The sequence below is a fragment of the Arachis hypogaea genome, chromosome 11 (genome assembly GCF_003086295.3).
Source record: "Arachis hypogaea cultivar Tifrunner chromosome 11, arahy.Tifrunner.gnm2.J5K5, whole genome shotgun sequence".
Taxonomy (NCBI): Eukaryota; Viridiplantae; Streptophyta; class Magnoliopsida; order Fabales; family Fabaceae; genus Arachis; species Arachis hypogaea.
Window position 1 is genome coordinate 146880616 of NC_092046.1, and position 25737 is coordinate 146906352.

Below are 25737 nucleotides of genomic sequence, written 5' to 3' on the forward strand. Positions count from 1 at the left end.
GAAGAGAAGGTTGTTGATTCCCAACATGATTTCAATGAATATGATAAAGGTAGAATCTTTTTGTTGAAATCTTTGAGACCATGCTTGAAGATATGGTACCCACAAAGAAGAGAAAGTAATTGAGAATCAGAAGGGACATGTACCTCTTATTTGTTATGGAGTTTTGATCTGTTGTTGCATGGAGCTGTTGTTGTGTTTTGTTATTGTTGATGTTGCTGTTGCCCTTTTTTATTTTGCTTCTTCTTCTTAAATGTTGATGGATTTGATTTCAAGTGCTTCATAGTATTGTTGGTTGGAGCCATGGTCAGGGATTGGTGGTGGAATGTTGGGTCTTGTAATGGAGTCTTCTCCATGAAAGAGAGAATGAGGATATGATATACATCACTTGTGGTGGCCGGAGTTGGGGCACAAACGGCGGCAGGAATGTTAGGGAGGAGTTGTTCTTGATGATGATGAAAGAGAATAGGGTTTGGGGGGTGTTATTGGAAAAAATTAATGTTGACCATAGTTTGACCAAAAAATTTGAAGATAAGGATAAAATTGATACAAATTGAAAATATTAAGGATAAAATTGAAACAAATTAAAACTTAAGAGTATTTTTGAAACTTTTAGTAAATTTCAGAAACAAAAAATATACTTTACCCTAAAATTTAATTATCTTATAACAAATTTATTAAAATTTATTTACCTAACATCACGAAGGAGAAGAGATTTGCAAACTCGTAACACACACATGTGTATATATATACATATAAACATAACAAATCGTACCAACTGATTTTTATTTGTCCGTTGAAATAATATATATTATAATCAAAGCGGACGCTTCGATTTAAATTTTTCGAAATAAAAAAAACTTTATTAAAATCGAATGGTCCGATTACAATGGCTAAATTTTAAAATTTTTTCTCCACACAAATCGGACGCCATCCTATTTGTGACCCTAATTTTTTTAACCAAAAAAAACGGTCCGATTTTATCGCTACCATCTAGATAAAGTTGCTCTACACTCCTGTATAGCACCCCACAGCTCCACAGTCAGGCACAATACACATGTTTTCAATATTAAAAAAAAAAAAAAATGAGCCGTATGGACTGAATACAATTATACAAATTTGTTAAAGATTAAGTGTTGGGGAAGGAAGATTTTTTAAGTAACATTTAAATATTTGTTCTTGGAAAATTTCCCAAAAGAAAGGCTTCCTTCATATAAACATAAAACATATAGCTATCTGGAAGAGAAAGAGAGAGAGACCATGGAAGCCGACGCAGAAGAACAAAGCAGCGAGTCAGGAGGACCAGACTGGGCCGAGTTGACTCACGAGTGCCTCACCAACATCTTCTCCCGACTCACCATCCAGGACCGATGGCGAGGCACCATGCTTGTCTGCAAGTCATGGCTCCGCGCCTTCAAGGACCCTTCTCTTCACACCATCTTCAACCTCGACCCCCAATTCGACCCTCCCCCCGAGCTTCCCACCTGGTGGGCCCCTCATTTCGAGCGTAAGATCGATTCCATGCTTTCTTCCGTCGTCCGATGGAGCCATGGATTTCTCACCGAGATCCGCGTTCGTCACTGCTCCGATCGCTCTCTCGCTTTGGTCGCCGAAAGGTGCGAACTTGCCTCTCAATTTGGATTCCCATTTCCTTCAATTGTGTTTCGTTTTGAGAGTCATGGATAATGGTAACCGTTTGCATACCTCTGTTTTCTCCCCCCCCCCCCCCCTCTTTTCTCTTTCTCGTTATTTTGTATTGGAGGTTCAAAATTTCGTGCTTTTAATTGTTCCGTGTGGATTTATGATTTGATTGTTGGAAACTTCAAATTGGGCATGCTGTAATTTACTATTTTCAATAGTTTCTTATATGGTGGTTTCAAGTTTCTATGTTCCAACATATGAAGCCTTACCTTTGTTGTTGCTGCTTGCCTGCTTTGAATATGATTGAACTGCGTTTCAGTTGCCCAAATCTTGAGGTGTTGTCGATCAGGAGCTGCCCTCATGTTACTGATGACTCTATCTCTAGAATAGCTTTGAGGTGTCCAAAGCTTAGGGAGCTTGATGTCAGCTACTGTTATGAAATATCCCATGTTTCATTGGCATTGGTTGGAAAAAATTGCCCCAATCTTAAGGTTCTCAAGAGGAATCTCATGAATTGGCTTGATCCCTCCCAGCACATAGGGATAGTTCCGGATGAGTATCTAAATGCTTGTCCACAAGATGGAGAATCAGAAGCTGCCGCCATTGCGAATTCTATGCCTCATCTAGAGTCTCTGGAGATTAGGTTCTCTAAATTATCAGCTAAAGGCCTTAGTTTGATATGTGAAAGGTGTTCAAACCTTGAGTTCTTGGATTTGTCTGGGTGCGCTAACTTAACCAGTCGAGACATTGTGAATGCAACGCCCAATTTGGCACACCTGAAAGAGATTAAAAAGCCAAATTTCTATATTCCCAGGTCTGTCTTTCACACTGAAAGGTATGGGCATTGGAGATTGTATGATGAGAGGTTCCAAACTGATGTTTTTCGAATCTGAGCATCGAAGAAGATCAGTACAAGAAGTTAACTTTTTTATTCAATCTTATTTCTGTTGATCTATGGTTGGTTCCAGTGAAATTTCTGCAGTTATTATCATATGTTTCTTGTAGGAATTATGATCTGTGTCTATTTAATTCCTATTTGGTTGTATTGTATCCCTTCCGTGTTGTGCTTTCTTTAATGTATTATATAGAAGAACATTGTCTGAAATTGATATAATATATTACCAAATAATGTTGTTCTTGTTTATACTAATTTTTTTTCACATATTCAACTTTCATCTTCATAGAATGAGTTTTCTAATTTCTCTCTCACAAGTTAACTTCGTTCACAATATAATACACTAGATAACAGCAGGAACACATTGTATGACTTAACTTGAATTAACTGGTGGCTTAAATCCTAAGTAATGTTTGGGGTACCAATGTAATGGAGAATAAGTTTAGGGTCTCAGAAGAAACGAGTAATGAGGAATAATCCCAAAATGACATAATTGAGTGCAGCCATGAAAAAGGATGGAGGTTTGATTGAACAGCTTGCACTTCTCCGGCCACTGCGTGGCTGATTTATGGTCTTTGGCACCGTAGAAGTATAACCTCCTGCCTTTCCGAACCGCGAAGAACTTGTTTCTTGGACGGCATGCTGTACTGGTGATGTTCTTTGAATGCCTAGTTTGCTTGATTCCATGATCATAGCTGTGTCTGCATCAGATGTGCTCCCATACTTGAGGATGTTGAAGAAAATAAAGACAACTAATAATGGTTTGCTCATATTTGAACTTGATTGAAGGTGATAAATGACTAATAGTAATCTCTGTTAAGTAGGCAAATTTAAGTTGCATTGTTGTTGTAGGGTGCACTTGGATTTATAAGAGCCAAACGATACTGCTTAGGAATTTCTGAACTTTAGGAATGAGATTCCTAACTAAACAAACCATTCCTGGGAATAGTAGTGAATTCTGCAATATGACATGACAACTTATTCTTTGAGCACGGCACGGTTTGGTGGCAAAAAAAGTAAAGGGATAAAGAGGAACCTTTCGGTTACTTAGTGGACTTTGTTTTATCCTTTTTAAATTTTGGCAGAGATTAAGATTAGATTGAGATTTTTTATTCTTTTTGTCGACAAGATTTTGGTCCAAATTAAATGAATACATGTATAGTATAAACTAGCAAAGAAAAGGAAAAGAAAAGAAATTAACGGAATTGTGATAGTCAAATTTAGAAATCCTGGTGGATCCTTTACACATGAAGAATATAAATGAGGAAACAAATGAATGATGACACTACTACTACTACATGAAATTGAGGAATGGACCAAACAAAAGAGATGTGCACAGAATGAAGCCGTATTGCAACATTGATATTCGAGTTCTGATTGCTGAGGAACGCGGGCCCCTTCTTCTAGAACGAGGCGAAAACTTTCTGTTTTGAGAGAAAAAGTTGTGGTATGTCGGTACTAGACTCTTGTGTGAAACAACTGCACTTAGTGATGCTGCTTTCTGGTTGATATCATCTGCTGAAGTTAGTAGCCACAGTGAGAATAGCACCAAAGCGACGAAGCAAGCACAAAGCATGCCTCTTGTGTGCCTCATAGCTGTGCCTTTTGCCAAGAAGCTCCAATACAGTGCAATATATATACCAATACATGGAGTGAATACCTTTTTTTTTTCACGTGATCTTTTTTTTTTTTTGAGATACTTGGTTATTATAATTTATGCAGGTAAAATAGCAATGTATCAGGTTAAAGCTGCAAATCCCAACTTTGTCCGGAAAATCTAAATAAAGCAATATTGAAGAAGCAGAGTTTTCTAATACGTATCTAATACCAAAAACAACTAATAGACGGTGCACGTATTGATAAAAAAAGAAGTATCAAATACAAGGCATAGGCAAACAGAAACAGTGTAAACATAAGAAAAGGAAAAGTTTGAATTGTAGATACAACCAACTATAACTTTTGTATTGAAGAAAAAGACAGTGGCCGAAAGTAGCGAAAACAATGACTAGATGACAGTGATAGATGCCGATCATTAACACATGAAAATCCATCCAGATCCAGTAATGCCTGCTTGTATAGTTCACTCAATGTTTAGGAATCATACTCCTTCCATTTTCCATCTATAACACAACTTTTCCTATATGGACCACGAACAGGGTCATCAATCACCATATTACAACATTATATTGAACCAATGGTTAGTAGAGCAAGCTATTGAAAATATCTTGTTTAATAAGCTTCTGAAGAGAAGCCCCGCCAAATTGTTTTGCCAATTCTCCGGTTACTCGGTCCATATAGAGTACATACAGTCCATTTCTACTTTCCAGAAGTTCTAATGCTTTTTTTGCCTGGATAATTGATGACACCCAATCTTCAAGGAGCACTGTGAAGTGTAATGTCATGGTTATTAGTTAGTTATAGTTGTTATAATTGGTTTATCTTCTTATTACAATCAATCAGCAAGACTTAAATAGGGGAAGAATATGTGTAGGAAAATACTTGAACATTATCATTTTTTTTATGTAGAATAATAATAACAATTTTGTTAAGGCCGTTTGTCAAGACTTTTAATATAGAAAGATTTTATCGCAGAGTTAAAATTTTTAAATTTTCAATGCATTTATAATGTATTTATTGCAAAAGGAAAAAATAAATAAATAGTTTTCAATTGAAGTAAAGGAATTCGAAAACCCTGCTAATAATAAACATAGGTAAAACTATGGTGTACCTTTATCAAAATCTTCAGATTTTGACCACTCTAATAAGTAATCTGACACCATGAACTCGATGAGTTGGATCCTGTCATCCATAAATAAAAAAAGAATTAGCCTTAAAAAACACTTCCTCGGGCTCAACCTATACTGAACTATTCGTTAAGTTAATGAAATTCAGGGTTACGAGTCAAGAATGCTAACATGCATTTGCATAGAACTTACATTAAGAACATACTTTCATGCATATCGGGAAAGGCATCATCAAAAGGATCGGAGAAAAGCAAACGTTCGGCTAGCACCAAAATTCTCTGACAAACTGAAAGTATTGCCCGCTGGCCAATGTAGCCCTCACTTCCAAGTTTACGAATCAAATGCTGGATACAATACTGTGCATTCGCATCCGAGTGTTGAGATCCTAGATTAAATTATTTAAAAAAAAAAACAAAATGCTAATCAATTGAATGACCAAGGCAAGAAAAATTAAAGATATTACACAGCTACAAAAGTTTAGCAAAAAAGGGTAAGCAAATCTAAAAGTACTGATACCATTTTCTGACAAGGGCAAACACATCTGCCTAACCAAACGTGTAACTAGGCTGTTGATAATTCCTTCGATAAGTTCCAGGTTCCTCCCATTAGATAGAAGATTCTTCAATGTAACTTCAGAAAAAGGCATAAAATAATCTTTAGTGGGGACAATAAGGATACAGGATTGTGGGTAGTTCGTAACATGATCATCCAAAATGAAGCCATAAAAATTCGAATGAAACATAATAAGCGCACAAGATGTCAAAATTTGATGCTAATCAGAAGTTTGCAAGAGTGGGAGACTAGCCCAGTGTACGGGCTTGCATGAAGTATTGCCAAATACAGCTGAAATTAACTCATTCGGCTCATACAGCTATTCATTCACAGCCAATATTCATTTACTTGATGCATTTCGTAAAACAAAATACGAACTGGGCTTTCCTTTTGGAGACAAATGAAACCCCACAGGAAGCCACAAATTTATGGTATAAGAAAAAATTTAAAAATAGCAACCTAATAGAAAATATTGATCCCATACAGGAACTTAATTATAAACGCTTGCTGTAAATTATAAGTATCTAATTAAAACAAGTTGTACACAAACATTGAAAAGCACAGAATACCCAATATAAACTCTTCAGCTTGATGTGCCAGGTTTGCAAACTTGGAATCATCTACCTAAAAAAGAAAACGGGAAGAAAAGGTTTGCCATTCTGTGTAAATAATAAATGCAATTGAAAATAAATGGTAAAGTGAAGCACTATGCCAGGTGATACAGAATCACAAAGGTCCACAAGAAAGTCAACAGAGGCCTTAAGCTGTTCTGTTTCATCCTCCTCCGTTAAACCTGTAGTTTCAGTTTCAAAATTGAAAACAAATTTAGTGCGACTCTCTTTCAAATTCTCAATATGGAAGTAACACCATTCTTGTTACAAATAATGAAATGTGCCTTTAACTCAAGAAGCTGTTAGAGTGTTACTATGCAATAATGCACCTAGAGTAAGTCGCTGCTGACTTGAAGAAGATGAACCTACTCTTCTCCTTCTTTCCTTAAAGCGCACTACAGAAAGCAGATTTTCAATACCAATGGTTCATTGAAGATCACGGTGCCATAACGAATAAGATGAGAGCGATGATAATAGCGAAACCTTGTCTAAGAAATCTACGGCGAAGGACATCGTTGAATCTGGCGTCAGAGCCACTTCCATGCTGATTAGGGTTTAACTGTCCCAAATTGTCGAAGAAATAGCACTTACAAGAAGCACTAGCGGGGAAGAGATCGCAGTGCGAAGCATCTACATCAAATTCCAGAAGCTCCTAATTTCAGTAAGCGCGTCGTGTGTACATGTGAAAGATGGAAATCGAACCTAGAGCTTCATTGAGATCTTCTCTGAGCCTCAGGATCTCTTGCTTTCTTTCCTTAGCCTAAGATTCCAAACACACAAATAGAAATAAACACACGGAGAACGCATCGGATTCAGAAGAAAAAGAAGGAAGTGATTCGTTTCGAACCTTTCGCTTCCAACGAAGGGCGTCATTAGAAGACGCACCAGGCTCGTTATTGTTATTCAAAACCTTCGATCGGAGAAGCGATATCGCCACCGCCAGCTTCAGCGATTCGTCATTCCCGCCTTCCTTCTCTGCCATTTCCCTTTTTTCGTATTTAACACTTCGATGTAAGTATCCAACATGCTCTATTTTTTTTTTTCAATCCCGCTAAATTACCAATAATATTTCTACCAACTTCTGCCAACTTTTATTTATAATTATGTTTAATGGAGGTATTTTTGTGAATGTGTCTAATAAAAAAATCCTTTTTATGACTGTGTTTAATAAAAGTATCTTTCTAAATATATTTTTTGGATATATCTCTTTATATATGTGTTTAAAATATATTAATTAATTATTATTGACAATAAATTAACAGATAATATATTAATACTTTATACTTTTTCTTATTATTATTATTAGATATTTTTTTTTTTTATAATAAACATTTTTCTCATGCGAGTATTTTCTTATATATATATATAAGCAATTCAATTCTAAGCAATTTTACAGATCAAATCCTAACTAAATCAGATATTCAATAATTTTTCCTTCGAGCTTCTTTGCTCTTCTTCAACAACCTCGTCATCATCGTTATTATCATCATCTTCTTAAACAAGGAAAAAAATGATACATGCTTGCACTTTTTTTATTAGACTTGTATTAACTTAGTTAAAATTGCAAAGATACTTTAATTTGACAAACGATTTTCGGTCTGATATCAAAGCTTAAATATTACTAGTATTTTTACTCATATTAACGTTATGAGAATATACATTTTTTTAAATTACGGTTTACTTTATTCTGACCGTATAGATTATGCACACAAAAAATTTATAAAATCAAATTATTTTTACAAAAAAAAGTCGTAGGTTGACAAAAGTCTCTGGCTAAGAAGACCAATATATCAATAGATAAAAAATCAAATAATAAGATTTTTAATTATTATTTTTATATAAAAAGTCTCATTTTTTATTAATAATTAATTTTAACATTCGTTATCTAAAATTTGAAACAATTTAACGTGTATACTTACATTTAATTAGGTGTTAAGTCTGTTGCACAAATAAAAATAATTAATTTTATACTTATTATTTAAAAATAATATTTTTTCTCTCTATATATATAAATATAATTAGATATTAGTATAAAAAAATTATACGGATAGTTATAAAATTAACTCAAAACTAATTTTTTAAAATAATTGAATCTTAATTCTAACTTTTAATTATAACATTAATATTCTCTCTAAATTATATGTAATAAATATTTGAAAGAAGAGAAATGAAAATATAGATTAAAAAGATAAGTGGTGAAAATTTAAAACTAAAAAAAAAACTAAAAAAATATGTATATAATAATAATAATATTTTTTATTTGAATTATATTATTTTATTTTCTGTCGAACAGAAAGGTAGAAAAAATAGAGAATGGGAAAAAAGAGAAAGAAAGATAAAGATGAAAAATGAGAGTGAGAGTTTGTTAACTTTGGAAGAAAAATTTTATTTTAATGATAATAAAAAAATACCGGATGACATTTTGATTTGTCAAATTACTAATATAAAATATAAATTATATATAGAGTAAAAATGGTAGAGAGAAATAGAAAAATGGAGAGAGGTAGATGAGAGAATTTAGGAAGGGAGTTTATTAATTTTGGAAAAAAATATTTTCGCTCAATTTTAATAAGAGAGTGTAATGTGACACATTTGATTATTAAATTAGATAGTAATATACATAATATAGGTATATTTAAATTTTAATTTTAATATTTCAATTTTAATTTTAATGCAATTAAAGAATATCATGTTGTACATTTTGATTGTCAAATTAGTAATTAGTCATTGATATTAATAATGATATATAAAATAGATAGAGTGGTTGAAGGAATGAGAGATAGAGAAAGAAAGATGGAAGATGGGAGAACTCTTTAATTTTGGAAGGAAATATTTGATTTCAATTGTAATGAGGGAGTGACATATGACACATTTTGGTTGTAAAATTAGTATAGAGGAGGGAAGAATTCTTTAATTTTGGAGGAAAAAATTTGATTTCAATTGCAATAAGAAAGTGACATGTGACAAATTTTGGTTGTAAAATTAGAATATATAATAGATATATGATATATAATTAGAGCTGCACAGGGATCGGATCGGATTGGATATAACATAAAATTCTATCCGATCCGCACTGCACTCATCAGATCGGATCGGATACGATATCCGCATTTTTCAGGCTGGATCCGATCCGCATACTTGCGGATAGGATCGGATCGGATATCGGGTATATCCGCATAATTCAAAAAAACAATTTTAAGATTTTGTTTGGCTGTTTTTATAAAAAAAAATATCCAGAAAATTCATTTTTCACCTGTTTAAGCCTATTTACTTCTAAAATATTATCAATAAAAGTTCTCTTGAATAACAAAAACAAAATAATAACACAAGATTTAAGTTTAATTATTCTAAGTTGAAGTATAACATAAAAAATTAAAAACAAGATATTATAAAATTCATAAAATAACACACTAAATTCATATCACATTAGGGTTTACTTTCTTAAACTATGCTATTTCTATGAGATGTGCGGATTTGCGGATCAAATCCGCTGATATCACTGCCAAATCCGCAATCCAATCCTATCATAGTGCGGATCGGATCCGATCCGATCCGATGACTCTGCAAATCGATAATATCCGCAAAATTCGGATCGGATGCGTATAATTACCGCGGATATGCAGATATTATCCGATCTATGTGCAGCTCTATATATAATATAGGTATATTTTAATTTTAATTTTAATATTTTTATTTTAATTTTAATACAATTAAAGAATGTCATGTTGCATATGTTGATTGTCAAATTAGTAATTAGTCATTAATATTGATAATAATATATAAAATAGATAAAATAGTTGAAGAAATGAGAGAAATAGAGAAAGAAAGAGAGAGGATGGAGAACTCTTTAATTTTAGAGGAGAAAGTTTAATTTCAATTATAATGTAGAAATGATACGTGACACATTTTAATTGTAAAATTAGAGATATATAATAAATAATAAATTTATTGTTGTTGATATTGTTTTAGGCCTAAGGAAATTAAGGCCGTATATAGGAACGAAATAAACGTGTAATAATTTATTTGGGCAGAAAACAATTATGAAAAATTACAAGGATAGCAAGGGGAAATAACGACAATGATATTTATGAACTGACGAGTTTAACAATTACTCTTGTAAAGAAAATTAAAAATAAAATGGAAACTAATGAAATACAAAAAACATTTGGACCCTGTAATGGGCCAATTTCTCTAGGAGAAACAAAATCCGTAGAATTTATGGTTTTGACTGTTCCCTCAACAAATAAACACCTCTACGACATCCCCAAAAAGACCAAAATCAAAATTATACAACTTGATGGAAAATACCTGATAATTGAAACTCCACTTTTATAACATAGTGCAATACAAAATGCTCTTTAACTCAAGTGTGAGCGTAAAAAGGGTTGGGAACTTCAAAGTAGTGAAACAGGGAAGAGATGTTCGTCCAGATACACAATTTGGTCATGCATAGTCGTCTTCATCCCCATCAGGTTTCACTGGAACAGTCCCCGGCATGCGTCAATATCCGAGGCTTGCGATTCTAACACTGCTTGCCCGGATGCAGAGCTGATGACATGCATAGCGCTGTCGAATATTACTTTCTGGAACCGGTCATCTTCCACCTTCTTAAGTACCTCCCTCACCACCTTAAAGTCCAAACCTCCAGCCAAAATCAGTCTTCCTATTATCTCCCCAAAATTGTTTGGTGCTTTAGGCAAGTCTATGCCAATATCATCAATCATTGAACCAAATAACAAGCAACCAGTTCCTATGTCTCTAGGCACAAGGATCTTCTTCATCAAAAGATACTCGATAAGATTGGCAACAGGTTCAACGCAGGGTGGACTTTTATCCAGAGCAAGAGAAATGGCTTCCTTGACAAACTCTGGGTGGTAAGCAGGTGATTTTAGTTCCTCCACACACTGCAGTGCCTCGTCCAAGAGGCGAACACTGAAATATTCTTCCAGAAGAGACACTGTTTTCCGGTGAAGATCAGCAGTATCCGATTTTACAACTGGAGCCTGTGCTTTCTCAGAGGACACAGCGGGAGGAGCGGCTTTAACAGGTGAAGCGACCTGAGGTGCAGGCTCAGAACCAAAACCATAATTTGATGGACGAGCAGGAGGTCCACCCCCTCCATGCACTAAGGCACTATTTCTCATAAGACCAGCACTTCCTTGAGGTAGATACTTAGAGCTCAGGGTTGATGACTTGGAAAACATAGGAGACTGGCCACGTCCTGCAGTTTGAGCACCTGAAATGTCACCTCTTGGAATTGATCTAGTCCTAGGCATCTCCCAATTGTCATTATCAATTCCAGGCATCCCAGGCATCTTCCTTGTCCCAGGCATCCCAGGCATCAAGCCCCCAGTGCCAGGTCGGGCAATGGGGAAGCCCCCAGGGTTGGTATTTCCAGGAACACCAGAAACTACACCACGGGGATTTCTGATACTTGCAGTAGCACCTGGACGCAGACCAAGATTCTTTTCAGCCTCGGAATGAATTTCAGTGATGGTCTTGGCTTTCACCTACACAAGTAAACATCAATGCTTAATATGTGCCTTCAAAAGTTAAGGCATGTGTATACAACAAGTTGTTTAAATTTACCTCTTCACGTCTTGGAACCCAGTTATTAGAACGCAAATCTAGAACGTCTCGAACCATAAACCTCAGACGTGGTGCAAGTTGGGAGTTTGTGCTCAACTCTTTCAACCGGTTGAAGTAAATATCATTTATCCGCCGTGATTTTGGACTTTCATCGAGCTGCTTACCAATGGTGTTGAAAAATTGACATATAGCTTCAACATTTTCCTCAGCTGGACAGATCTTGCTGTCAGGAGGTCCTAGAAGCTCCTGTTCCAAATAACAGTTAACCAATCAAACAAAACTTGATATTACACCCCAAAACAAGAAATAATATTACATCAGTGAAGTCTCAAGTCATGCTAGAACCTGAACAATGTGATGGACAATCTTTTCTGGAACCATTTTTTGCTTCAGCAGCTCTCCAATTAAGCGGATGTTTCCAAGGGTACGAAGCTTGACAAGTCTCTCCTTGTCACGGCGCTCCATCTCTTGTTCAGGAGCAGTCATTTGCCTAAGTTCTTCCCTCAGCTTATCTGCACCTTCAAATGCCTCCTGGCAGATATTCAAGAGTACTCGCTTAAAAGTGATTTCTTTCCCACCAGGTTCATCTGATGGGAAAGGAGGCAGCTTTTCATTAAGATCAGAACAGAGCTGAGCATACATGGGGCAAAATGTTGGCTCTAGCACTGCCTTATCAAATATAAGCGAAATGACCCCCTGCATTTACAAACAAAGTTAATTAGGAACAAGGAAACATAAAATGTTATTACAACAGCAAAATTAAAAATATTTAAAAAAACACCTTAAGTATGTCAGCTGATGTTATGCCTGCATCAATCAACTGACCCTTTAGAAGATCAAATTTCTCAGGAGTCAACTTATTTAGTATTCTGTGAAACAGTTAACAACATTAGTAAGTAGTAGCACAAGCCACACATTCTGAACTCCAAACAAAGTTTGTGTAAGTGATTAAATTAAAAATAGAAAAGATAACGATACTTAGAAGCTAATTCTATAGTTTAAGCAGGAAATAAGTAAATAAAATTATCACAACTAACAAACATCAAACATGATTTGTTTCACATTTAATATATGATGATTATCCCTCAAATTGTTCCTTGGTTCAAATTACTATTACTGAGGTGTGGAATTTAATGGTAATGCATACACCGCAATTAAAAAATCTACATCGGGTTAACATCAATGGATACCCACTCAAATATCAATAAATATTAAGATGATAAAAATATGTTACCCTTTAACAGTCTTCAGGACACGATCCTTTTCAGAGAGACTTCCCCTTCTAGCGGACCATGGCACCTCAGCCTTGACCAGAGTAGGAGAAGGTCCTCCCTAAATTAATACAAAGATTAAGAAAAAATTAATTATACAATACAATTGGTCAAGAAATAAAGGATAAGGCTTCAAGCACTTGTGTCTTTTTATATTACCACTTGGTTAGATGAGATGTGTGCCCTTGCAAACTGAGAATTCAGTTGGTCTTGACGATTAACCTGACTAGTATTGCCAAACTCCCTATTCTCCCTGTCCCTGAGATTATCCCAGGACCTCTCATCGGCATTTGCAGGAGGAGGCTGCCCAGACCGGCCACGCCAGTCACGATTATCAGGTTCAGAGTATCTATTTTGAAATTGAGGTGGAGGCTGCAGAAGATAATTCAAGCCTTATTAAACAAATTAGAAACTAGTATATTGAAGATGATCCAAAATAAAATCATATATCTTAACATGATACATTTACAGCAGCAGTTTAAAGAATAAAAATAGCACTTGTGATGCACATGAGTTTTTTTTTTTTTCAAATTCATTCATAAATCTACATATTGTATCAGTATATTCATCACCAACAATAACTAAAACCGAGCTAACTTCATCCATCAATTTATCAGAGAGGATGAAAGAGGATTGGAGCCTCAGAAAGTTACACACACAAATAGAAAACAAAAAAAAGCACTCACGTTGTTCTCTGAGCGTCCCCAGCTTTGATTTTGATCCTCACCAAAAAGTTCAGCTTCAATATCTTGTTTGATCTTCAAAATATCATCAGGGATTTGAACAGCCTACAAGTAATCAGACAGATGTTAGCACACAAATACAAGTTATATGACAAAAGATATACAAGTCGCACAAAAACTGAATTATGCTGCCATTTCAATAGTATCATTAGAGCAAATAGACAAATTATGCAATGACAAAAGGCAGGTATGTACTCAGCAAGAGATTTCCACCAAAAAAAAAAAACCCGACAGCTGTTAATTATTAATTAAGTCAAAAGGTATAAGTAAATTAATAACAGATCATAGACCAACACACCAGGAAATTTATCCACAGAGAGAGTGAAAAAAAAAAATGTAAGAGACCAATCCAACCACCAGTGATCAGTGTTGTCAGACAATGTTGATCAGACACTATTTTGCCAATAAGCAACAACAATATTGTAAGATGGCTATTACTAATTTTAAAGCACAAAACTCAACATAGTACTTAATCAGAAAAAAAAATATGTATTACCTCTCGGAGCTGTAAAAGCTGATCCCTGGTATAACGCACCCGCTCGCGACCCTCAAACCGTGAATCTCCAGCCTATAAAACAGAGCATTTGGATTAAAAGCGTCTACCACAGTACATGGTTATATAAAAAAACATTCAATCATATAACTCACAGGAACACAACAAGAGGAGGTATCATAACATATAATCAGAATAAAATGACACCAAGTTCTATACATGTATATCACAGTGAAAATATCATAATACCATTCTATTCACAATATACAAAATGGAGCAGTATAAACCAAAATCGCCTAGTAAATTCCATGTACGTGGGTCCTTTATGGACAATTTGAAACTTAGTCAAACCCACCTAAAAGCCCACAATTTACTTTTAGTCCATATTTACAGCAGGTACACATATTTAGTGGCCCACCAAGAATTAGGACATTCAACAACTCATGTTGCCCTAAATGGCCAAGTCCCTAGCTGCTATACACTGAAAAATCGCAGTAAAACTGAATTTATTTAGTTCTTCCACTGTTTTAGTTCTCTGCAGAGCTCTCTATGGTATTGCACCGGATGATGTTGTCACACAAATTAAAGAATATTATTTTCACAATCCAAACCTCAACACCAAAAAAAAAAAGCAACTTGAACATTGATATCAACCTAATTAACACAGGATCCAAAAAGTGAACAAGAAATAGAATCTGAAATAACGTATTGGAAACAAATATCCAAATAATCCTTCCAGCACCGTGACAAGACACATTCAATGTCACAACGGAAACAAGAGAGGAAAAAACAAAGCAATCAATTTTGTTTCGGAAAAAGTAAATAAATGAAGAAAGTGTTAAACTTTAATGGAAAGCCTGCAGAATGAAGAGGTGAAAGCGACCGAAAAGGTAGATCCGGGGGAAACAGTTAACGATTGGAATTTATACCTTGATGGAGAACGCAGAAGAAGCGCCGCCATGGGGGCGGAGGAGAGGAAGATCGCCGAAGGCAAGGGAAGCAGAAGTCGTGGAGGAAGCAGAAGAGGAGGAGTCGAATCGAGGAGCAAGGAACCTGCTACCACCGCCGGAGCCGCCGCCTCGACCACCACCAGGCCTCAAGCTAATCACCGTCTGATCACCTTGCTGCATACCTCAGGATCTCTCGCTTCGAGATGAAATCTCCGCCGTCAGATGAATAAAAAAAAGAGACGATAGATTCGACGAGCGAATCTGAGGGCTCAAAAGAACCAAAAAGGAGAACTTTACGAGATAGAGAGGAAGAGAGAGAGAGAGGAAGGAAAGGTTAGGGATGAAGAAGGATAGATAGAGATTGGGATTGGGAGTGTGTTGGGATATTTCTCTCTCTTCTGCGGAGTGAGAAGAGAAGAGAGAACTGCGTGAGAGCGTGAGAGAGAAGGGAAGAAAGAACGAAGGGGTGACAAAAAACCCTTATTACGAGTGAGCGTGCGTACAAACGTATAGCGTACCGTATGTCAAAATCGATTTTATAATTATGTTCAGATTTAAATTTTGGGAAAATCCTTTGAAATTAGGTTAATAACGATAAAAGATCAAAGATTAAAGATTAAAGATAAACGGAAATTGAAGTTACGGCCTCCTTAGGGTTTGGATTTGGCGTCTTGCTCATTTATATGTACCGCATACCGTATAGTTCCAATATGTTAAACGTATATACTACGTATTATAGAGGTGCCTAAGAGTAAGTGGGAGTGGGCCGGGTGGTCAAGATACGGCCCACAATAGTGATTGCTTTTTTTTTTTCAATAACAGTATTCTTGATCCACCTACCTTCCATTGAGATTTGTTATTTGTTATAAGATTTCAATCTAATTTTAAATCTGATTCTTATCTTTTCTTATTTTAAACTAAAATCTTATAAATTATATCATATCACGATTCAATTTGAAATATAATTGTTACGGTAGGTAACCGGAGATTAATGGGTTGGATGGCGCTGGTTGGCCCAATCGTCTGAGGGAGGAAGCCTTTGTCAGGGTCTGCGCCTTGGGGGGCCTCCGTCCGACTTGTGAGTATGAGTGAATGGGGGTGGTACCTGCAAAGACACTCCGATGCCTAAGTCAGCAAAGGGGTTAGCAGGTCTAGAGAGTATTGGGACTTAGAGATACCTGAGGGGTGTCAGTGTATTTATAGTGGTAAGCCAATAACCACCGTTGGAATAGTGCCACTTTTCTAGGGTGTTAACCGTCCCTTTATCTTAGGGAAGTTAAGATATGGCTCGTGAAATGGTTAGAGAGATTCTAGGGGCAGTTACTCATTCAAATGAGTGCTTATCTGCCAGCTAATCCTCGTTCCCGACTTCCTTAGAGCAAGTCGTGGTGCAAACCGACTTTGTAGCGGCTGATTTGGTGTTGGGTGAGGCTCAACCCTTTGGGTTGGGCCTTCTTACTTGGATCCTGGGCCCTAGCGTTGGGCTAGGGTATGAACAGTGCCCCTACTCGAGCCCAATTTCTCTTTAAGACTTGGGTTCGAGTATTCTACTCGGGATTGTGATCGACTTGTTGGAGGACCGACGTGATGGTCTAAAACCGACGTGACTTTTCGTGACCTTTTGGTTCTGACAGTTATGTCTAATCAAGCGTCGCGTCCGTTAGGGATGTGCGTAGGGATTGATGGCCTTGGTAACGGTGCACTTTCATTAATGACTGCTCCGCTTTTACCATCGTGCCCCTAACGTACTTATAAATACTTTCCCTCTCTTTCATTGTTTCGTTTCTGCAATTTTTCAAATTTCCCTTTCTTTCGTTCGTGCTGCATTTTTGCATCTTCGAAGGCTTTCGTTTTCTCCAACCCTCATTTTCGGATAAAGGTTAGTTCTTTTTGTAACATGCTTTTCTATTTGCATGCCTTCATTTTGTAGATAGGTTGGTTTGTAGACTTCAGTTCCGTACTTCCTCCTTTAGAGACCGTGTTTTTTATTTTTCTTTTTCTTTTTTCCTTGTAGGTTTTTTGCTACCTTTTTAAGAAAAAGAAATGGCTTCCGTAGATATCCTTTCTCAGTGGGTTGATGTCACGGTCCTAGGGGTGGAACCCTCTGTTGATACTGAGTTTATCACCAACCTTCGCACTCACCACAGAATTTGTACTTCTGAGGATGACGAGCCGAAATATGAATTGGTAGTCCCGGGTCCTGAAGACCGGGTTTGCTTTGGGAGGGTCAATGAGGCAGCCCCTCATTTTTTCTTTATGTATGAATGTATGATCACCCGTTTGGGTGTTTTTCTTCCTTTTTCACACTTTGAGATATCTGTTTTGCATCACTGCCGAGTTGCCCCTACCCAGTTTCACCCCAATTCTTGGGGTTTTTTGAAAATTTATCAATTTATTAGCCAAGCTTTGGAGTTCCCGACTTCTTTGAAGATTTTTTTTTATCTCTTCCATATGACCAAACCCTTCAGTGGGCTAAACAATAAGCAACAATGGGTGTCTTTCCGAGCCATACAGGGTCGGAGAGTTTTTACCCTTTTTGATGAATCCTTCCATGACTTTAAAAATTACTTTTTCAAAGTTCAAGCCGTAGAAGGTCACCATCCCTTTTTTCTGGATGATAATTCTTCTCCCCGATTTCCTTTATACTGGCTGGAGGCCTCCCCCTGCGAGAAATATGGTCTAGATGACCTGGATGAGGTAGAAGCAGCCATTGTGGGGTTCCTCCGAGAAGTGTGGGGGAGGGCCCCATACTTGGACACAAAAAAGTTTCTCCAGGGGTCTCCGACCTTTGTCCAGGCACAGCTAGGTAGCATTTATTTGTTTGTTAGATTTCCGACTTGTCTGACTGACTTTTCCGACTTGTCTGATCTATCTGTTATTGTCCTTTCAGAGATGGCAAAGGCAAACGCTCAGGAGTCTTACCAAAGGGTTCAGGAGGCTAAAGCAAGGTCTCGCGCCAGGACTGGTGGCGCCAGGGCGGTTATCTCCCCTCCTCCTCCTCCTCGGAACGTTGGAACTCCCTCTCAGCCCATTGTGATTTCTTCTTCAACTTTCTCTCAGCCGCCCCCCTCTGCTCGACCTTCTTCTGAGCCAGAGAATAAGAAGCGCAAGACCTTAGAGTCTGGCTCTTCTGGTAAGGTGAAGGCGGATGCTCTTGCATTCGTCCGAAAGAACATCTATCCCCATGCTCGTATAAGCATGGATGATGCTTCTGTTCGGCGCCACCTTACCACTCTGGTTGAGGAGAGCCTTAAGGCGGCGGGGGTTTGTGGCAAACTCTTAGATATTTTTGAGAAGGCTCCTCTTATCTCTTTGGGGATGACCTCAAGGGTCGAAGAGCTGGAAGGAAGGCTTCTCATATATCAGGAGCATGAGGGGAAGTTGAAGGAGGAAGTCGCCAAGCTGAGGGAGGAGAGAGATAACCTCCGGGATAGGGAGAGGAAGTTGCAAGCCCAATGCAACATGGAGGCGGACTTGAGGAAGACAGCACAGGCTAGCTATCAAAGTTTGTTTGATGATCTTGTGTCTGTGAAGAATGATCTGCTGAATTCTCGGAAGTCATATGCCGAGTTGGAGGACTCTATTGCTGATGGCGCTGAGGAGGCTTGGAGGATCTTTAAGGAGCAGGTCGGAGTCATTGCTCCTGACTTGGACCTCTCTCCTTTAGATCCCGATAAAGTTGTAATTGATGGTGCCATTGTGGATCACCCCGTCCCCGAGATTATTTCCGAGTCAGATTTGAAGACTCGGGGGCAAAGGATTATGGAGTCTCCTCCTCGCCCTAAGGACGCCTCGAGTTCCTCCAAAGTTCCTCCGACTTCCTCTTCATCTCCTCTGGATGCCTCTCTTCCTGGTTCTGGTGGTGCTCCTCCTGGCTCTGGTGATGGTGATCCGTCTACTCTCCTTCCTAAAAAATAATTTTGTTGGCTATATGGGGGCCCGGCCTGTGGGTCCCCTCTTTTTAAACTCTTTATTTAATTTTGGTAGTGCGTGAACGATTTTTTGGCCTTTTAAGGCCGTAAACAAAACACTTTTTAATACCCTTTTTTAATAAGGGTTTAAGTTAAAAAAATAAATACCCCTTTTTTGGATAAGGGTTTAAGTTACCTTATGCGTGCATGTTTCTCTGATTTCGAACTTCCCTTTGATCTTTTCTGGAAAAACCTTTTCTTTGGCTTTGTCTGCCTTTCTGAACCTTTTTTATTTTAAGGATCTTTAGGACAGCCTTTTAATCTTTTCTTAGGTTTTTTCCTATCTCTCTTTGGTTATTCCTAGTGCTCAATTTCGTTTCATTGAGTTTTTATGACTTAGGCTACTTTCGTGATTCATTTTTGTGTTACTCGGTTTCCCATTCCGACTTTTGAGTCGGGATATTTCCGAGTTTAACATGATCAACTTCTATAACCTCTTTACACCGACTTGTACCTCGTCGTTTTATCCTGACGACCATCTAGGTCGGTTCATGGGATTTTCACGTTTTGTCGAGCTTAAGTCGGCGCGTTTCGTCGAAAGAAAAAACAAAAAAGGAATTTGCAAGAGATATATATGAAAAAGATCTTTTATTAATTAGGGAGGTACCTTATTGCTACTAAGGGTTTTTGACAATCTATTTCCCTTAGTCTCTACTATGATGCCTCATTAAAAACCCTTCTCTAGAAAAAACCCTTTGGTTTTGGGAAAAAATCATGAAGTTTGGGAAAAGAGTACATCAGGGAGTAGAGTTCGCTTTTAGCTATAGTACCTTTTCATATTACAAGCATGCCACGACCTTGGTAACTCGGTGCCGTCCAAGTCGGTTACTTTATAATAGCCCTTTCCTAAGACCTCATTGATTCTGTATGGTCCTTTCCAGTTTGCAGCGAGATTTCCTTCTCCTGATTTGTTGACTCCAATGTCGTTCCTGATCAAGACTAAGTCACTTGGGGTGAATGCTCTTCGAATGACTTTTTTGTTGTATCTTGTAGTCATCCTTTGTTTCAACGCTGCTTCTCTTATCTGGGCTTCTTCTCGGACTTCGGGGAGCAAGTTGAGCTCCTCTTTGTGCCCCTGTATGTTTCCGATCTCGTCATGGAGAATCACTCTTGGGCTTTGTTCGTTGACTTCTATTGGGATCATGGCTTCTACGCCATAGACTAGTCGAAAGGGAGTTTCTCCAGTGGCGGATTGGGGTGTCGTCCTGTAGGCCCATAGCACTTGGGGGAGCTCTTCGGCCCAAGCTCCTTTTGCATCTTGTAATCTCTTCTTTAGCCCTGCCAGTATGACTTTGTTGGCCGCCTCGGCTTGCCCATTGGCTTGCGGGTGCTCCACCGAGGTGAACTGGTGTTTGATTTTCATACTGGCTACTAGGCTTCTAAAGGTAGAGTCGGTGAACTGGGTTCCATTATCTGTAGTAATGGAATGAGGTATCCCATACCTTGTGATAATATTTTTGTAGAGGAACCTCCGACTTCTTTGTGCGGTGATGGTGGCCAATGGCTCTGCTTCTATCCACTTTGTGAAGTAATCTATTCCCACGATCAGGTATCTGACTTGTCCTGGCGCCTGGGGAAAAGGACCTAACAAATCCATTCCCCACTTTGCAAAAGGCCATGGAGAAGTGATACTGATGAGCTCCTCTGGTGGGGCCACATGGAAATTTGCATGCATCTGGCATGGTTGGCATTTTTTCACAAATTCCGTGGCATCTTTCTGCAGGGTCGGCCAGTAGAATCCTGCTCGGATTACTTTCCTGGCTAGTGATCTCGCTCTGAGGTGATTTCCGCAGATTCCACTGTGGATTTCTTCTAACACTTCGGTGGTTCTTGAGGTCGGTACACATTTTAATAATGGTGTTGATATCCCCCTTCTGTAGAGGATATTTCTCACCAAAGTGTAATGTTGTGCTTCCCTTCGGATCTTCTTAGCCTCCTTTTCCTCCTTAGGGAGGATGTCGAATTTCATGTATTCGACCAAGGGGTTCATCTATCCGAGGTTTAATCCGACTACCTCAAGGACCTCTTGTTTGTCTTTTTCTTTTACTACGGAGGGTTTCTGGAGAGTTTCCTGGATCAGGCTTCTGTTATTCCCTCCTGGTTTGGTACTTGCTAACTTGGATAGGGCGTCTGCTCTGCTATTTAGATCCCGAGTTATATGTTTGACCTCGGTTTCTGCAAAGCGCCCAAGATGTTCCAGAGTTTTTTCCAAGTACTTTTTCATATTTTGGTCCTTCGCCTGATACTCTCCACTTATCTGGGAGGTCACCACTTGCGAGTCGCTGTATATCATCACTTTTGTAGCACCGACTTCTTCCGCCAGCTTCAATCCAGCAATCAGAGCTTCATACTCTGCCTGATTATTTGAAGTTGGGAATTTAAATTTGAGGAAAACTTCTATCTGGGTTCCCCTTTCATCCACCAATATTATGCCTGCACCGCTTCCTGTTTTGTTTGAGGATCCATCTACATAGAGTTCCCATGTAGTTGGTTTTTCCTCTTGGTCTCCTGCATATTCTGCGATGAAGTCGGTGAGGCACTGGGCTTTAATCGCCGTCCGAGCTTCATACTTCAGGTCGAACTCGGAGAGCTCTATTGCCCATTGAACCATTCTCCCTGCAACATCCGTCTTTTGGAGGATTTGCTTCATGAGTTGGTTCGTGCGGACTCTTATTGTGTGAGCTTGAAAGTAAGGCCGTAGTCTTCGTGAGGCTACTACTAAGGAGTAGGCAAACTTCTCCAGTTTGTGGTACCTTAGCTCAGGGCCTTGTAGAACTTTACTGATGAAATATACTGGGTGCTGTCCAACCTCGTCTTCTCTGATCAGGGTCGATGAGACGGCCTTGTCTGCTACAGATAAGTATAGGACGAGGTCTTCCCCAGCTATAGGTCGTGTCAAAATAGGAGGTTGGCTTAAGAATCTTTTGAACTCCTGGAACGCCTCCTCACATTCAGGAATCCATTCAAACTGACATCCCTTTCTCAATAAGGAGAACAGTGGGAGAGATTTTAGCGCCGATCCTGCCAAAAATCTGGAAAGGGCTGCAAGTCGGCCATTCAGCTGCTGGACCTCTCTTAAACAAGTCGGGCTTTTCATCTCTAGGATAGCTCTACACTTGTTGGGATTAGCTTCAATCCCTCTTTGTGTTAGCATAAACCCTAGGAATTTTCCTGCCTCTACCGCGAAGGCGCACTTTGCAGGATTTAGTCTCATCCCGCGCAACCTTATGGTGTCAAAGACTTGTGAGAGGTCAGACAAGAGGTCGACTTCTTTCTTGGTTTTTACCAGCATGTCGTCGACGTATACTTCCATTAGGGTCCCAAGGTGGGAGGCGAACACCTTATTCATCAACCTCTGGTATGTGGCCCCTGCATTTTTCAATTTGAACGGCATGACCACGTAGCAAAAATTAGCTCTGGGCGTGATGAATGATGTTTTTTCCTGATCTGGCTCATACATCGGAATTTGGTTATACCCCGAGTAGGCATCCATGAATGACAAGTATTGGTACCCCGAGCTGGAGTCCACTAGGGTGTCAATACTTGGTAGTGGATAAGGGTCCTTGGGACATGTCTTATTTAAGTCGGTGTAGTCGACACACATTCTCCATTTGCCATTTTGTTTTTTGACTAGCACTACATTGGCTAGCCATGTTGGGTACTTGACTTCTCTAATGAAGCCGGCTTCTAGGAGCGCTTGTACTTGCTCTTCTACTATCAGGGCTCGTTCTGGGCCGAGCTTGCGTCTTCTTTGTTGTACAGGTCGGGACCCCGGGTAAACCGAGAGCTTATGGGACATGAGCTCGGGGTTTATCCCAGGCATGTCGGAGGCCTTCCAGGCGAAGAGATCGGAGTTATCTCTTAGGAGCTTAGTCAATCCTTGTTTTAGGGTTTCCCCTAGGTTGGCCCCTATGTAAGTATTTTTTCCCTCCTCTTCACCGACCTGTATCTCCTCGGTTTTTCCTCCCGGTTGTGGACGCAGCTCCTCTCTAGCCCTTGCGCCTCCGAGCTCTACTGTGTGAACTTCTCGGCTTTTTCCTCTCAGGTTTAGGCTTTCATTGTAGCATTTCCTTGCTAATTTCTGATCTCCCCTTACCGTTGCTATCCCCGCTGAAGTTGGGAATTTCATACAAAGGTGAGGGGTGGATACCACCGCTCCGAGTCGATTAAGGGTAGTCCTGCCAATTAAAGCATTATATGCTGACCCTACATCGATGACTATGAAGTCTATGCTTAGAGTTTTTGATTTTTCCCCTTTTCCAAAGGTGGTGTGGAGGGGCAAAAACCCTAGTGGCTTTATTGGCGTGTCGCCTAGTCCATATAAGGTGTCAGGGTAGGCTCTTAATTCTTTCTCATCCAACCCTAGTTTGTCGAAAGCGGGCTTAAAAAGAATGTCCGCTGAGCTTCCTTGGTCTACTAGGGTTCTGTGGAGATGAGCATTTGCTAGGATCATAGTTATTACCACTGGATCATCGTGTCCAGGGATTATTCCTTGCCCATCTTCATTTGTGAATGAAATGGTAGGGAGGTCGAATGACTCTCCTCCGACCTGGTAGACTCTCTTGAGATGTCTTTTGCGAGAGGATTTGGTGAGTCCCCCTCCCGCGAACCCTCTTGAGATCATATGGATATGCCTCTCCGGAGTCTGCGGTGGTGGGTCTCTTCTATCCATATCGTCTCGCTTTCTCTTTCCATGACTGTCCGACCTTTCTATGAGATATCTGTCGAGCCGACCTTCCCTAGCCAGCTTTTCTATCACATTTTTAAGGTCGTAGCAGTCGTTTGTGGAGTGACCATATATTTTATGATACTCACAGTAGTCGCTGCAGCTCCCCCCTTTTTTATTTTTAATGGGTCTGGGGGGTGGTAGCCTTTCAGTATTACAAATCTCTCTGTATACGTCCACTATAGAGACCTTTAGAGGAGTATAAGAGTGATATTTTCTTGGTCTATCGAGACCGAGTTCTTCTTTCTTTTTGGTTTCCCTCTCTCTTTCTTTTGTTGAGGGAGGGTGCCCAGGTCGCCAACTCAGGTCTCTTAACTTAGCATTTTCCTCCATGTTGATGTACTTTTCCGCTCTTTCCTGTACATCACTTAGAGAGATGGGATGTCTTTTGGATATGGACTGTGAGAAGGGACTTTCTCTGAGCCCATTGACTAGCCCCATTATGACTGTCTCGGTGGGCAGGTCTTGAATCTCTAAACATGCTTTGTTGAACCTTTCCATATAGGCTCGTAAGGATTCTCCGACCTCCTGTTTTATTCCCAGGAGGCTTGGTGCATGTTTAACTTTGTCTTTCTGGATAGAGAACCTCATCAAGAATTTCCTTGAGAGGTCTTCAAAACTGGTGACCGACCTCGGGGGGAGGCTGTCGAACCACTTCATCGCTGCTTTTGACAAGGTTGTCGGAAAAGCTTTGCATCGCGTAGCATCGGAAGCGTCGGCCAGATACATCCGACTTTTAAAGTTGCTCAGATGATGCTTTGGATCAGTGGTTCCGTCGTAGAGGTCCATATCGGGGCTTCTAAAGTTTCTCGAAACTTTTGCCCTCATTATGTCCTCACTAAAAGGATCTTCTCCTCCTAGGGGGGACTCTTCTTTACTATCACGGGAGTTCCGACCTTTGAGGGAGGATTCTAGCTTTAAGAATTTTTCCTCTAACTCTTTTCGTCTATCCATCTCCTCTCTTAGGCGCTTTTCTATCTCCTTTTGTCGCTCCTGTTCCTGTTCTAGTTGTTCCAAACGATTTTGGTGGATATGGACTAACCCCATAAGCTCAGTTGAATGGGACTGTCCGTCCTTCTCTGACTCACGGCCTTCTGAGGAATTCACCTTCGGGATTTTGACTCCGGAGGTTCCTTCTTTGTGTTGATCGTTGGTTTCCTGATGGAGGGTTAGGTCCGCGTCACTATTTCTGGTGTCCAGATTCTCTTGTTCAGAATCTGTTTCCACATGACCCTCCTCAGGGGATCCGTCCGCCATCACTGGTTGATCTCTCGGGTCCCCGACAACGGCGCCAATGTTACGGTAGGTAACCGGAGATTAATGGGCTGGATGGTGCTGGTTGGCCCAATCGTCTAAGGGAGGAAGCCTTTGTCAGGGTCTGCGCCTTGGGGGCCTCCGTCCGACTTGTGAGTATGAGTGAATGGGGGGTGGTACCTGCAAAGACACTCCGATGCCTAAGTCAGCAAAGGGGTTAGCAGGTCTAGAGAGTATTGGGACTTAGAGATACCTGAGGGGTGTCAGTGTATTTATAGTGGTAAGTCAATAACCACCGTT

The 25737-nt window shown here is 39.3% G+C and overlaps 3 protein-coding genes and 1 non-coding gene across 4 annotated transcripts; 1 reads left to right on the forward strand and 3 right to left on the reverse strand.

Annotated features, from left to right (window-relative positions):
* The first annotated feature begins 969 nt into the window (after positions 1 to 969).
* Positions 970 to 2782, forward strand: LOC112723450 (F-box protein SKIP1). The gene is made up of 2 exons (XM_025774833.3): positions 970 to 1613; positions 1958 to 2782. Exons 1-2 carry the CDS (start codon positions 1258 to 1260, stop codon positions 2529 to 2531), a joined length of 930 nt encoding a protein of 309 aa, XP_025630618.1. The 5' UTR covers positions 970 to 1257; the 3' UTR covers positions 2532 to 2782.
* A 1685-nt stretch (positions 2783 to 4467) lies between these two features.
* Positions 4468 to 7455, reverse strand: LOC112723448 (protein MULTIPOLAR SPINDLE 1). The gene is made up of 10 exons (XM_025774831.3): positions 7288 to 7455; positions 7143 to 7200; positions 6924 to 7070; positions 6770 to 6835; positions 6552 to 6622; positions 6399 to 6453; positions 5794 to 5907; positions 5470 to 5662; positions 5262 to 5332; positions 4468 to 4916 (listed from the first exon to the last, which is right to left on the reverse strand). Exons 1-10 carry the CDS (start codon positions 7420 to 7422, stop codon positions 4732 to 4734), a joined length of 1095 nt encoding a protein of 364 aa, XP_025630616.1. The 5' UTR covers positions 7423 to 7455; the 3' UTR covers positions 4468 to 4731.
* Positions 7456 to 10499: 3044 nt separating this feature from the next.
* LOC112723451 (eukaryotic translation initiation factor) lies at positions 10500 to 16138 on the reverse strand. Its single transcript, XM_025774834.3, has 9 exons — positions 15466 to 16138; positions 14540 to 14611; positions 13987 to 14088; positions 13460 to 13672; positions 13264 to 13361; positions 12811 to 12898; positions 12375 to 12725; positions 12030 to 12275; positions 10500 to 11950 (listed from the first exon to the last, which is right to left on the reverse strand). The coding sequence occupies exons 1-9, from the start codon at positions 15664 to 15666 to the stop codon at positions 10916 to 10918; spliced, it is 2406 nt and encodes an 801-aa protein (XP_025630619.1). The 5' UTR covers positions 15667 to 16138; the 3' UTR covers positions 10500 to 10915.
* Positions 14843 to 14947, reverse strand: LOC112725753 (small nucleolar RNA snoR103). The gene has a single exon (XR_003164839.1). It is a non-coding gene; the product is annotated as a small nucleolar RNA snoR103 (small nucleolar RNA).
* Positions 16139 to 25737: the final 9599 nt, after the last annotated feature.

What these genes read in the sequence shown, in the direction of transcription:
- LOC112723448 (XM_025774831.3), bottom strand. Translation starts at nt 7,422, where the DNA reads ATGGCAGAGAAGGAAGGCGGGAATGACGAATCGCTGAAGCTGGCGGTG. An exon ending in AGATCTCAATGAAGCTCTAG is followed by an intron (nt 7,071 to 7,142) that starts GTTCGATTTCCA and finishes AATTTGATGTAG; the next exon opens with ATGCTTCGCACTGCGATCTC. An exon ending in TTTGCCCTTGTCAGAAAATG is followed by an intron (nt 5,663 to 5,793) that starts GTATCAGTACTT and finishes AATTTAATCTAG; the next exon opens with GATCTCAACACTCGGATGCG.
- LOC112723450 (XM_025774833.3), top strand. Translation starts at nt 1,258, where the DNA reads ATGGAAGCCGACGCAGAAGAACAAAGCAGCGAGTCAGGAGGACCAGAC. An exon ending in CTCGCTTTGGTCGCCGAAAG is followed by an intron (nt 1,614 to 1,957) that starts GTGCGAACTTGC and finishes ACTGCGTTTCAG; the next exon opens with TTGCCCAAATCTTGAGGTGT.
- LOC112723451 (XM_025774834.3), bottom strand. Translation starts at nt 15,666, where the DNA reads ATGCAGCAAGGTGATCAGACGGTGATTAGCTTGAGGCCTGGTGGTGGT. An exon ending in CTTCTGCGTTCTCCATCAAG is followed by an intron (nt 14,612 to 15,465) that starts GTATAAATTCCA and finishes TCTGTTTTATAG; the next exon opens with GCTGGAGATTCACGGTTTGA. An exon ending in AGCTTTTACAGCTCCGAGAG is followed by an intron (nt 14,089 to 14,539) that starts GTAATACATATT and finishes GATTACTTGTAG; the next exon opens with GCTGTTCAAATCCCTGATGA.